The sequence below is a fragment of the Balaenoptera musculus genome, chromosome 4 (genome assembly GCF_009873245.2).
Source record: "Balaenoptera musculus isolate JJ_BM4_2016_0621 chromosome 4, mBalMus1.pri.v3, whole genome shotgun sequence".
In the NCBI taxonomy this organism is placed as follows: domain Eukaryota; kingdom Metazoa; phylum Chordata; class Mammalia; order Artiodactyla; family Balaenopteridae; genus Balaenoptera; species Balaenoptera musculus.
The window spans coordinates 23,013,532-23,026,443 of NC_045788.1; the positions used below are offsets into that span (position 1 = coordinate 23,013,532).

General features: G+C 34.9%; 1 protein-coding gene across 4 annotated transcripts in view; it reads right to left on the minus strand.

Moving 5' to 3' along the window:
* Positions 1-12,912, minus strand: part of GK5 (glycerol kinase 5) — an 87,677-nt gene that overhangs the window by 33,887 nt on the left and 40,878 nt on the right. For 3 of the 4 annotated variants that reach the window (XM_036850736.1, XM_036850735.1, XM_036850737.1), the window contains exon 5: positions 5,820-5,951. The exons of the other annotated variant lie outside the window; for it this stretch is intronic. In XM_036850736.1, coding sequence (XP_036706631.1) covers positions 5,820-5,951 — 132 coding nt within the window. The remainder of the gene's footprint in view (positions 1-5,819; positions 5,952-12,912) is intronic. 4 annotated transcript variants of the gene reach the window in all.

Sequence of the window (12,912 nt, forward strand, 5' to 3'; positions counted from 1 at the left end):
CACTACCAAATGTAAAATAGATAGCTAGTGGGAAGCAGCTGCACGCCACAGGGAGATCAGCTCAGTGCTTTGCGACCACCTAGAGGGGTGGGATAAGGAGAGTGGGAGAGAGAGGCAAGAGGGAGGAGATATGGGGATATACGTATGCATATAGTTGATTCACTTTGTTATACAGCAGAAACTAACACAACACTGTAAAGCAATTATATTCCAATAAAGATGTAAAAAAAATAAAGCTTGCTAAATAAATGAGATTTAAAACAACAGCAAATGGAGACATTTAAGAATGAATCATATTTTAACAGTAGAAAGGATCAATAAGATGAAGACAGATGACATGAGTTCCAAAAAAATAAGTCATCTGTAGATTACTTATAACAAGTATTTAGAAGAGTCAAGTACTATACCACTTAAATATGGAGTACTTAAAGTAATATTATTAGATTTCAAACTATTCTTAAATTTAGAAATTGTGATTCTAAAATTTGTTTCAGATTAGACAAAGGTTAATCTGAATTTCAGCAAGTAGCAATAATGCGTGCCAGGTAGTAAGTTCATTTGCTCATTCAAAAAATACTTGAGGGCTTCCCTGGTGGTGCAGTGGTTAAGAATCTGCCTGTCAATTCAGGGGACACAGGCTCAAGCCCTGGTCCGGGAAGATCCCACATGCCACGGAGCAACTAAGCCCGTGTGCCATAACTACTGAGCCTGGGTGCCACAACTACTGAAGCCTGTGCGCCTAGAGCCCATGCTCCACAACAAGAGAAGCCACCGAAATGAGAAGCCCACGCACCGCAAAGAAGAGTAGTCCCTGCTCGCTGCAACCAGAGAAAGCCTGCGCACAGCAACAAAGACCCAATGCAACCAAAAATAAATAAATAAAATAAGTAAATTTATTTAAAAAAATATTTGAAAGCCAGGCCCTCTGATTGATAGGTATTAGGCCCTTGTGAGGCTAGAGGGACACAGAGTAGGTATCAGGGCTTCCTAAGGTAGGAGGACCAAGGGCAATCCTCCGCACATTGGGTTAAGACTCCAAATGGCTCTACCCTAGGAGAAAGGGTAAACTAGAAGGATGGGCTCTTATAGGAACTCCAACTCAGCTTTGAACCAACTCAATCATTAAATTGGATTGAGATAATGCTGGTGCATAGAAGAATGGAAGAAGCATACATAGATACTATCTAGAGCAAGATATGTTAAAGCTCTCATAATTTCTACACACAAGCTCACAAATATAATGTCTAGTTCATATATACACACACACACACACACACACACACACACATATATGTATATATATACACACACATACATACAAACAAGTAGCCAGGTTCACCAAACTCATCAAGTTGTATGCATTAAATATGCATAGCTATTTGTATGCCAATAATCATACCTCAATAAAGTGGCTTAAAATTTTTTTAAAAAACCAGTTAAGTAACCAGGCATACAAGGAAACAAGAGAACATTGTGGGGGGCGGGGGGAGGAAAAAGAGACAGTCCATAGGAGCTACAGATATTGGAATTAATAGCCATGGACTTTTAAAATACCAGGCTAATTATGTGGGGAAAAAAAGTGAAATTCTAGAACTAAAGATATTAAGAACTTAATGGACGGGTTTTCATAATAGAACATTAGAAACAAAGAGATAAGAGATTTGGAAGACAGGTTAGAAGAAAATATCCTGAATAAAGTCCATAGAGACCAAAGAATAGAAAATATGTAAGACAGAGTGAGAGACAAAAAGGATTTAGTCAAAAGGTCTAACATACATGTAATCAGATTTTCAGAAGGAAAGAAGATAAGCAGAATGCAGCAGAAATTTACATGTGAAGATAATGGCTGAGAAATTTTCCAAATCAACAACAGATATCTAACAATGAATTTAAGACACCCTACAAACCCCAAGCAGGTTGTCACACCTAGATAATAAGCGCAGAAAATGTGTTTGATCAAGTCAACATCCAGTCATGGCAAAATGTCTTGGCAAACTAGGAAAAGTAGAGAATTTCCTTAATTTGATAAAGGATAGCTAAAGAAATTTATACTAAATGTGAAATGTTGAAAGCTTTCGTTCCAAGATCAGGAATGAGAAAAGGATGTTTGTAGTCATCCCTTCTAGTCAATATATCCTGGAGGTCCTTGTCAATGCAAAGGAAAAGAAATGAGAGTAGAGTCATATTTGTACATCATATGCTATTAGAGCAGCGGGTCCCCAACCTTTTTGGCACCAGGGACCAGTTTCATGGAAGACAATTTTTCCACGGATGGGGGGTGGGGGATGGTTCAGGTGGTAATGCGAGTGATGGGGAGCGATGGGGAGCGGCAGATGAAGCTTCGCTTGCTTGCCCACCACTCACCTCCTGCTGTGCAGCCCCGTTCCTAAAAGGCCGCCGAGCAGTACCAGTGGTTAGGGACCCCCTGTATTAGGGAATTGCAAATTAAACCAATGAGGTACTGCGTCACACCTATCAGAATGGCTAAAATCCAAAACACTGACATCAAATGTTAGCAAGGATGTGAAGCAACTCCCATTCATTGCTGGTAGAAATGCAAAATGGTACAACCACTTTGGAAGACAATTTGGCAGTTTCTTACAAAGCTAAACATAGTCTTACCATATGATCCAGCAATCGCATACCTAGGTATTTACCCAAACGAGGTGAAAATTTATGTTCATACAAAAACCTCCACACAAATGTTACAGCAGCTTTATTCATAATTGCCAAAAACTGGAAGCAACAAGATATCCTTCAATAGCTGACTGGATAAACACACTGTGATACATCTACACAATGAAATACTAATTAGTGGTAAAAAGAAATGAGCTATCAAACCACAAAAAGACATGGAGAAACCTTTAATGCATATTGTTAAGTGAAAGAAGCCAGTCTGAAAAGGCTACATTCTGTATGATTCCAACTATACAACATTCTGGAAAAGGCAAAACTATATAAAGACAGTTAAAAAAAGAAAATTGGTGGTTGCCAGGGGTTCAGGGGTAAGAGGAGAGGGATGAATAAATGAAGTGCAGGGGATTTTTAGGCAGTGAAACTATTTTGTATGATACTGTAATCATAGATACATTACATTAATAATATTTTATAGTAATGTGTCACTGCTGATTCTTCAATTGCAACAAATGTAGCATATTAATGCAAGATATTAATAACAGGAAAACCGTGTTGGGGGGAATATGGGAACTCTGTACTTTCTGCTCAATGTTTCTGTAAACCTAAAACTCCTCTAAAATTAACATGTACTAATTTTTTTAAAGGACAAAAGATTTATTCCGCTTGTATATGTCTTCTTGAGTCAGTTTGGGTAGTCTGTGCATTTCTAGGAATTTTTCCATTTTTTCTAAGTTATCTAATTTGGCACACACTTGTTCATAGTATTGCTTAATAGTGTTTTGTACTTCTGTGAAGTTGGAATTAATGTTCCCTCTTTCATTCATAATTTCAGTTATTTGGATCTTTCTCTCTCTCTCTTTTTTTCTTGTTGTCAGTCTAGCTAATCTTTTCAAACCAACTTTTGGTTTTGTTGATTTTTTCAACTGTTTTTCTATTCTCTATTTCATCAATTTTCACTCTAGCCTTTATATTACTTTCCTTCTGCCTGCTTTGGGTTTAGTTTGCTCACCTTTTTCCAGTGTCTTAAGGGAGAATATTAGATTTGTTTTCATGTAGTCTCTCTAGGTAATACAGTCTTGTTCTAAATTTCCCTGTAAAGACTACTCCTGCTACATCATATCTTAGTATACTGTGTTTTCATTTTCATTTTCATTTATCTCAAAGTATTTTCTAATTTCTCTTGATACTTCTTCTTTTACCCATTGATTATTTAAAAGTGCTTTGTTTAATTTCCACATATTTTTGAACTTCCCAAATTTCTTTTTGCTACTTATTTCTAATTTCATTCCTTTGTAGTCATAGGAATACTTTGTATAATTTCAGTCCTTTCAAATTTATTGAGACTTGTATTATGGTGTAGCATATGTTCTATCCTGGCGCAGGTTCCATGTACACTTAAGAAGGATGTATATTCTGCTGTTATTAGTTTTCCATAAATGTCTATTAGGTCTAGTTGGTTTATGCTGTTGTTCAAGTTTTCTATTTCCTTGTTGATCTTCTCTCTAGTTGTTCTAACTAGCACTGATGAATTGTTTATTTACACCTTCAGTTCTGTCAGTTTTTGCTTCCTGTATTTTGGAGCACTGCTATTAGGTGCATTATTGTTATATATATATGTTTTGGTTGCGCAGCTCAGCGTGCAGGATCTTCCCCGACCAGGGATGGAACCTGTGCCCCCTGCAGTGGAAGTGTGGAGTCTTACCCACTGGAATGCCAGGGAAGTCCCAATTGTTTTATATTTCTGATGGATTGACTTCTTCTTATTATAAAATGCCCTTCTTTTTCTCTAGTAACATTTTTTTGTTTGTTTTTAAAGTTTGTTTCATCTGATATTAGCATAGTCACTTAGCTTGTGGTTGCTGTTTGCATGGAAATCTTTTCCATTCATTTGCTTTTTAAAAAAATATTTTATTGAAGTATAGTTGATTTACAATGTTGTGTTAATTTCTGCTGTACAGCCAAGTGATTCTATATACATATATATATATTCTCTTTCATATTCATATATACATATATATACATTCTCTTTCATATTCTTTTCCATTATGGTTTATCACAGGATATTGAATATAGTTCCCTGCACCATACAGTAGGACCTTGTTGTTTATCCATCCTATATATACTAGTTTGCATGTGCTAATCCCAACCACTCAATCCTTCCCTCCCCACTCCCCCTCCCCACTGGCAACCACAAGCCTGTCTTCTCTATGTCTGTGAGTCTGTTTCTGTTTCATAGATTCCATCCGTTTACTTTTAACTGATTTGTAGTTTTGAATCTAAAGTATGTCTCCCATAAGACAGCATACAGTTTGATTTTGCTTTTTTATCCAGTCTAAAACCACAATGAAATATCACTACCTACCCACCAAAATGGCTAAAATTAAAAAGACTTATAATATCAATTATGATGGTAAATGAAATTATAAATTCCCTCCTTCACTGATGAGGGGTGTGTAAATTGTCAAAAACTGTGGAAAAATGTTTGATATTATCCACTAAAGGTGAAAATATATATACACATTCATGCCCTAAAAATTCCATTCCCATGTATAGACACAGCAGAAACTCATTTACATAGCATTATTCATAATGGCCCAAAATGTACATTTGGAAATAACTCAAATGTACATGAACAAAATGGATAAATGGATAAACTACGTAAAATCATATTCTGAACACTAAATAGCAATGAAAATATAAGGAAATTAATTTACATACAATTTGGGCATATTTAACAAATATAATGTTAAGCAAAAGGAGTCAGACACAAAAGAATAAGCACTGTATGATTCCATTTACAAAATTCAAAAATATTCAGGCAAAGAAAGCTAAAGTGAAGTGTTGAGGAATAAACATGTAAATTGTAAAAGTGGAAAGAAAATGTAATACATAGTTCCACAGTGTTCTAGTTCTTGATTTGAGTAGTGTTACACAGATATTTGCTCCACAAAATATCACTGAGTGATACATTTTTGTTTTGTTCACTTTTCTATATGTGCCATGACTCACAATAAAAAGGTTTAAAAAAACCAAATTGAGTAAGGATTCTTTGTCTTCCATCCCAATGTGGTGGACACTTAATTTTCCCTCAAAAAAATCAAATTATTATCTTTATTCCTTGCATTTTTTTATCCCCATAATCTAGACACACACACACACACACACGCACACTCTTTCCTTACCTCAGTCAGGTTCTGCAAAATCCAGGCCAATCTCAAAGAAACATGCTGGGTTGTGAAAGTGAACAAACTGGCTGCTAAAAATCGTTTACTTCTAGTGACGAAGTGCAGCACTCGGCAGGAACTGTGTATGAGCTATTTTTTTAAAAAAAGATATTTTAGGAAAATGCATTTAATGGTGTTTGATGTTTCTATATTAAATTTCATATACATGCAAACCAACCCAATAGCAAACAATTTATTTAACTACTTATAAAGTGTTCTCAGCACTTAAGGAGATCAAGCAAAGCACCCTAAGAGGACAATTTGCATTCTAAAATATGAAATGTGACACATCTACTATGAACTTCTTTAGCAAACACTAGAGGCTCAAGTACTTATAAAAGTCTTTTAAAAATACCTGTTTTCTACCTCTTTACCTATTTTTAACTATGGAAGTAAAGGTAGAGAGTCAAGGGAAAAGGCTATTTTTCTATTAGAAATATATTTTTAATCAAGTTACTATTAACCCAGAAGGGAAGCTCCCCTACACATTAAGTGCTTAAAATTTGGGATAAGAGATTTTATTTAATACTATTTATATTTATCTAATGATTGAAGATGAAACATACAGTTTTCAACTTACTTCTTCGTATGCAAAATCTTTAACTGAAAAAAAAAAAAGCCTTATACAGAAAACTAGCATTGAGCTTTTTTTTTTTTTTTTTTTTTGTATTTTTTACAGATTTTTTCCTGTAATTTTTTTTTTTCTGAGATATACATTTTAAAGTAATAACTAGGATTATTACTTATAACATTATACCAGAACATATAAGATTTTTAGAAATTTCATGCAATGTCTGAAACATTTATATTAACATATTTCCATACATATTTCCATACAAATACAAATATAAGATTTTTAGAAATTTCATGTAATGTCTGAAACATTTATATTAACATATTTCCATACAAATACAAATATAAGATTTTTAGAAATTTCATGTAATGTCTGAAACATTTATATTAACATATTTCCATACAAATACAAATATAAGATTTTTAGAAATTTCATGTAATGTCTGAAACATTTATATTAACATATTTCCATACAAATACAAATATAAGATTTTTAGAAATTTCATGTAATGTCTGAAACATTTATATTAACATATTTCCATACAAATACAAATATAAGATTTTTAGAAATTTCATGTAATGTCTGAAACATTTATATTAAAATATTTCCATACAAATACAAATATAAGATTTTTAGAAATTTCATGTAATGTCTGAAACATTTATATTAACATATTTCCATACAAATAACCCAATGAAAGTTTAGTATTAGTTGTTTTGTTTGTTTTTTTATACTGCAGGTTCTTATTAGGCATCAATTTTATACACATCAGTGTATACATGTCAATCCCAATCGCCCAATTCAGCACACCACCATCCCCACCTCACCGCAGTTTTCCCCCCTTGGTGTCCATATGTCCATTCTCTACATCTGTGTCTCAACTTCTGCCCTGCAAACTGGCTCATCTGTACCATTTTTCTAGGTTCCACATACATGCATTAATATACGATATTTGTTTTTCTCTTTCTGACTTACTTCACTCTGTATGACAGTCTCTAGATCCATCCACGTCTCAACAAATGACTCAATTTCGTTCCTTTTTATGGCTGAGTAATATTCCATTGTATATATGTACCACAACTTCTTTATCCATTCGTCTGTTGATGGGCATTTAGGTTGCTTCCATGACCTGGCTATTGTAAATAGTGCTGCAATGAACATTCGGGTGCATGTGTCTTTTTGAATTACGGTTTTCTCTGGGTATATGCCCAGTAGTGGGATTGCTGGGTCATATGGTAATTCTATTTTTAGTTTTTTAAGGAACCTCCATATTGTTCTCCATAGTGGCTGTATCAATTTACATTCCCACCAACAGTGCAAGAGGGTTCCCTTTTCTCCACACCCTCTCCAGCATTTGTTGTTTGTAGATTTTCTGAGGATGCCCATTCTAACAGGAGTGAGGTGATACCTCATTGTAGTTTTGATTTGCATTTCTCTAATAATTAGTGATGTTGAGCATCTTTTCATGTGCTTCGTGGCCGTCTGTATGTCTTCTTTGGAGAAATGTCTATTTAGGTCTTCTGCCCATTTTTGGATTGGGGTGTTTGTTTCTTTGATATTGAGCTGAATGAGCTGTTTATATATTTTGGAGATTAATCCTTTGTCCGTTGATTCATTTGCAAATATTTTCTCCCATTCTGAGGGTTGTCTTTTTGTCTTGTTTATGGTTTCCTTTGCTGTGCAAAAGCTTTGAAGTTTCATTAGGTCCCACTTGTTTATTTTTGTTTTTATTTCCATTACTCTAGGAGGTGGATCAAAAAAGATCTTGCTATGATTTATGTCAAAGAGTGTTCTTCCTATGCTTTCCTCTAAGAGTTTTATAGTGTCCAGTCTTATATTTAGGTCTCTAATCCATTTTGAGTTTATTTTTGTGTATGGTGTTAGGGAGTATTCTAATTTCATTCTTTTACATGTAGCTGTCCAGTTTTCCCAGCACCACTTATTGAAGAGACTGTCTTTTCTCCATTGTATATCTTTGCCTCCTTTGTCATAGATTAGTTGACCATAGGTGCGTGGGTTAATCTCTGGGCTTTCTATCTTGTTCCATTGATCTATGTTTCTGTTTTTGTGCCAGTACCATATTGTCTTGATTACTGTAGCTTTGTAGTATAGTCTGAAGTCTGGGAGTCTGATTCCTCCAGCTCCATTTTTTTGCCTCAAGACTGCTTTGGCTATTCGGGGTCTTTTGTGTCTCCATACAAATTTTAAGATGATTTGTTCTAGCTCCGTAAAAAATGCCATTGGTAATTTGATAGGGATTGCATTGAATCTGTAGATTGCTTTGGGTAGTATACTCATTTTCACAATGTTGATTCTTCCAATCCAAGAACATGGTATATCTCTCCATCTGTTGGTATCATCTTTAATTTCTTTCATCAGTGTCTTATAGTTTTCTGCATACAGGTCTTTTGTCTCCCTAGGTAGGTTTATTCCTAGGTATTTTATTCTTTTTGTTGCAATGGTAAATGGGAGTGTTTCCATAATTTCTCTTTCAGATTTTTCATCATTAGTGTATAGGAATGCAAGAGATTTCTGTGCATTAATTTTGTATCCTGCAACTTTACCATATTCATTAATTAGCTCTAGCAGTTTTCTGGTGGCAGTTTTAGGATTCTCTATGTATAGTATCATGTCATCCGCAAACAGTGACAGTTTTACTTCTTCCTTTCCAATTTGTATTCCTTTTATTTCTTTTTCTTCTCTGATTGCTGTGGCTAGGACTTCCAGAACTATGTTGAATAATAGTGGTGAGAGTGGACATCCTTGTCTCGTTCCTGATCTTAGAGGAAATGCTTTCAGTTTTTCACCATTGAGAATGATGTTTGCTGTGGGTTTGTCATATATGGCCTTTATTATGTTGAGGTAGGTTCCCTCTATGCCCACTTTCTGGAGAGTTTTTATCAGAAATGGGTGTTGAATTTTGTCAAAAGCTTTTTCTGCATCTATTGAGATGATCATATGGTTTTTATTCTTCAATTTGTTAATATGGTGTATCACATTGATTGATTCGCATATATTGAAGAATCCTGGCATCCCTGGGATAAATCCCACTTGATCGTGGTGTATGATCCTTTTAATGTGTTGTTGGATTCTGTTTGCTAGTATTTTGTTGAGGATTTTTGCATCTATATTCATCAGTGATATTGGTCTGTAATTTTCTTTTTTTGTAGTGTCTTTGTCTGGTTTTGGTATCAGGGTGATGGTGGCCTCATAGAATGAGTTTGGGAGTGTTTATTCCTCTGCAATTTTTTGGAAGAGTTTGAGAAGGATGGGTGTTAGCTCTTTTCTAAATGTTTGATAGAATTCACCTGTGAAGCCATCTGGTCCTGGACTTTTGTTTGTTGGAAGATTTTTAATCACAGTTTCAATTTCATTACTTGTGATTGGTCTGTTCATATTTTCTGTTTCTTCCTGATTCAGTCTTGGAAGGTTATACCTTTGTAAGAATTTGTCCATTTCTTCCAGGTTGTCCATTTTATTGGCATAAAGTTGCTTGTAGTAGTCTCTTAGGATGCTTTGTATTTCTGCGGTGTCTGTTGTAACTTCTCCTTTTTCACTTCTGATTTTATTGATTTGAGTCCTCTCCCTCTTTTTCTTGATGAGTCTGGCTAATGGCTTATCAATTTTGTTTATCTTCTCAAAGAACCAACTTTTAGTTTTATTGATATTTGCTATTGTTTTCTTTGTTTCTATTTCACTTATTTCTGCTCTGATCTTTATGATTTCTTTCCTTCTGCTAACTTTGGGTTTTGTTTGTTCTTCTTTCTCTAGTTTCTTTAGGTGTAAGGTTAGATTGTTTACTTGAGATTTTTCTTGTTTCTTTAGGTAGGCTTGTATAGCTATAAACTTCCCTCTTAGAACCGCTTTTGCTGCATCCCATAGGTTTTGGGTCGTTGTGTTTTCATTGTCATTTGTCTCTAGGTATTTTTTTATTTCCTCTTTGATTTCTTCAGTGATCTCTTGGTTATTTAGTAATGTATTGTTTAGCCTCCATGTGTTTGTCTTTTTTACGTTTTTTTCCCTGTAATTCATTTCTAATCTCATAGCGTTGTGGTCAGAAAAGATGCTTGATATGATTTCAATTTTCTTAAATTTACTGAGGCTTGATTTGTGACCCAAGATGTGATGTATCCTGGAGAATGTTCCGTGCACACTTGAGAAGAACGTGTAATCTGCTGTTTTTGGATGGAATGTCCTATATATATCAATTAAATCTATCTGGTCTATTGTGTCATTTAAAGCTTCTGTTTCCTTATTTATTTTCATTTTGGATGATCTGTCCATTGGTGTAAGTGGAGTGTTAAAGTCCCCCACTATTATTGTGTTACTGTCGATTTCCTCTTTTATAGCTGTTAGCAGTTGCCTTATGTATTGAGGTGCTCCTATGTTGGGTGCATATATATTTATAATTGTTATATCTTCTTCATGGATTGATCCCTGGATCATTATGTAGTGTCCTTCCTTGTCTCTTTTAACATTCTTTATTTTAAAGTCTATTTTATCTGATATGAGTATAGCTACTCCAGCTTTCTTTTGATTTCCATTTGCATGGAATATCTTTTTCCATCCCCTCACTTTCAGTCTGTATGTGTCCCTAGGTCTAAAGTGGGTCTCTTGTAGACAGCATATATATGGGTCTTGTTTTTGTATCCATTCAGCCAGTCTATGTCTTTTGGTTGGGGCATTTAATCCATTCACGTTTAAGGTAATTATCGATATGTATGTTCCTATGACCATTTTCTTAATTTTGGGGGGTTTGTTTTTGTAGGTCCTTTTCTTCTCTTGTGTTTCCCACTTAGAGAAGTTCCTTTAGCATTTGTTGTAGAGCTGGTTTGGTGGTGCTGAATTCTCTTAGCTTTTGCTTGTCTGTAAAGCTTTCGATTTCTCCATCAAATCTAAATGAGATCCTTGCCGGGTAGAGTAATCTTGGTTGTAGGTTCTTCCCTTTCATCACTTTAAGTATATCATGCCACTCCCTTCTGGCTTGCAGAGTTTCTGCTGAGAAATCAGCTGTTAACCTTATGGGAGTTCCCTTGTATGTTATTTGTCGTTTTTCCCTTGCTGCTTTCAATAATTTTTCTTTGTCTTTAATTTTTGCCACTTTGATTACTATGTGTCTCGGCGTGTTTCTCCTTGGGTTTATCCTGTATGGGACTCGCTGCGCTTCCTGGACTTGGGTGGCTATTTCCTTTCTCATGTTAGGGAAGTTTTTGACTATAATCTCTTCAAATATTGTCTCTGGTCCTTTCTCTCTCTCTTCTCCTTCTGGGACCCCTATAATGCGAATGTTGTTGCGTTTAATGTTGTCCCAGAGGTCTCTTAGGCTGTCTTCATTTCTTTTCATTCTTTTTTCTTTAGTCTGTTCCGCAGCAGTGAATTCCACCATTCTGTCTTCCAGGTCACTTATCCGTTCTTCTGCCTCAGTTATTCTGCTATTGATTCCTTCTAGTGTAGTTTTCATTTCAGTTATTGTATTGGTCATCTCTGTTTGTTTGTTCTTTAATTCTTCTAGGTCTTTGTTAATCATTTCTTGCATCTTCTCAATCTTTGCCTCCATTCTTATTCCGAGGTCCTGGATCATCTTCACTATCATTATTCTGAATTCTTTTTCTGGAAGGTTGCCTATCTCCACTTCATTTAGTTGTTTTTCTGGGGTTTTTTCTTGTTCCTTCATCTGGTACATAGCCCTCTGCCTTTTCATCTTCTCTATCTTTCTGTAACTGTGGTTTTTGGCCCACAGGCTGCAGGATTGTAGTTTTTCTTGCTTCTGCTGTCTGCCCTCTGGTGGTTGAGGCTATCCAGCATTGAGCTTTAAGGTTTGTAAGACATACTAAAAAACACCCAAAAAACAACAGTAAAATAAACCCTTATCCTGCTACCTAACTAGAAGGATGCAGATGGACAATTCAACTTCTGAAACTGATGTTTCACAAAACATTCATTTATAGAGAATTTACCTACTTTTTGCATTTTTTCCTATTATTCCCATCCCCCCCCAAAATAAATGGAAAGATTTTGGTTTATTTATTTAAAATAGAAATAAATTTATTTTTCTTTCATTTTTAGCATAATGCATCAATCAAGAAATGTGTAGACTCAGTTCTCTCTACATTTCAGTTTTGTCCTTTTTTTTTTTTGAACAATGAGGCTCATTTTCATTTTTTTCACCTTTTTTTCTTTTTGGTGAGAACACTTACGTTCTACTCCCTTAGCAAATTTCAGTTATAAGATACAGTATTATGAACTAGTCACCATATTATGCATTAGATCCCCAGACCTTATTCATCGTATAACTGAAAGTCTGTACCCTCCTTTTCACCCTGTTCAGTACTCAAACCTTCTGCACTTCCTTATATTTTACATTACTTATTAAATATAAGACTTTTTAAAAGTATTTAAGGTGAACACCCAGAATCCTTCTTCTGATGTGTTATATGTTAAGAAACATTTCAAACTGAAGTGAGTTCTTCTTCCATA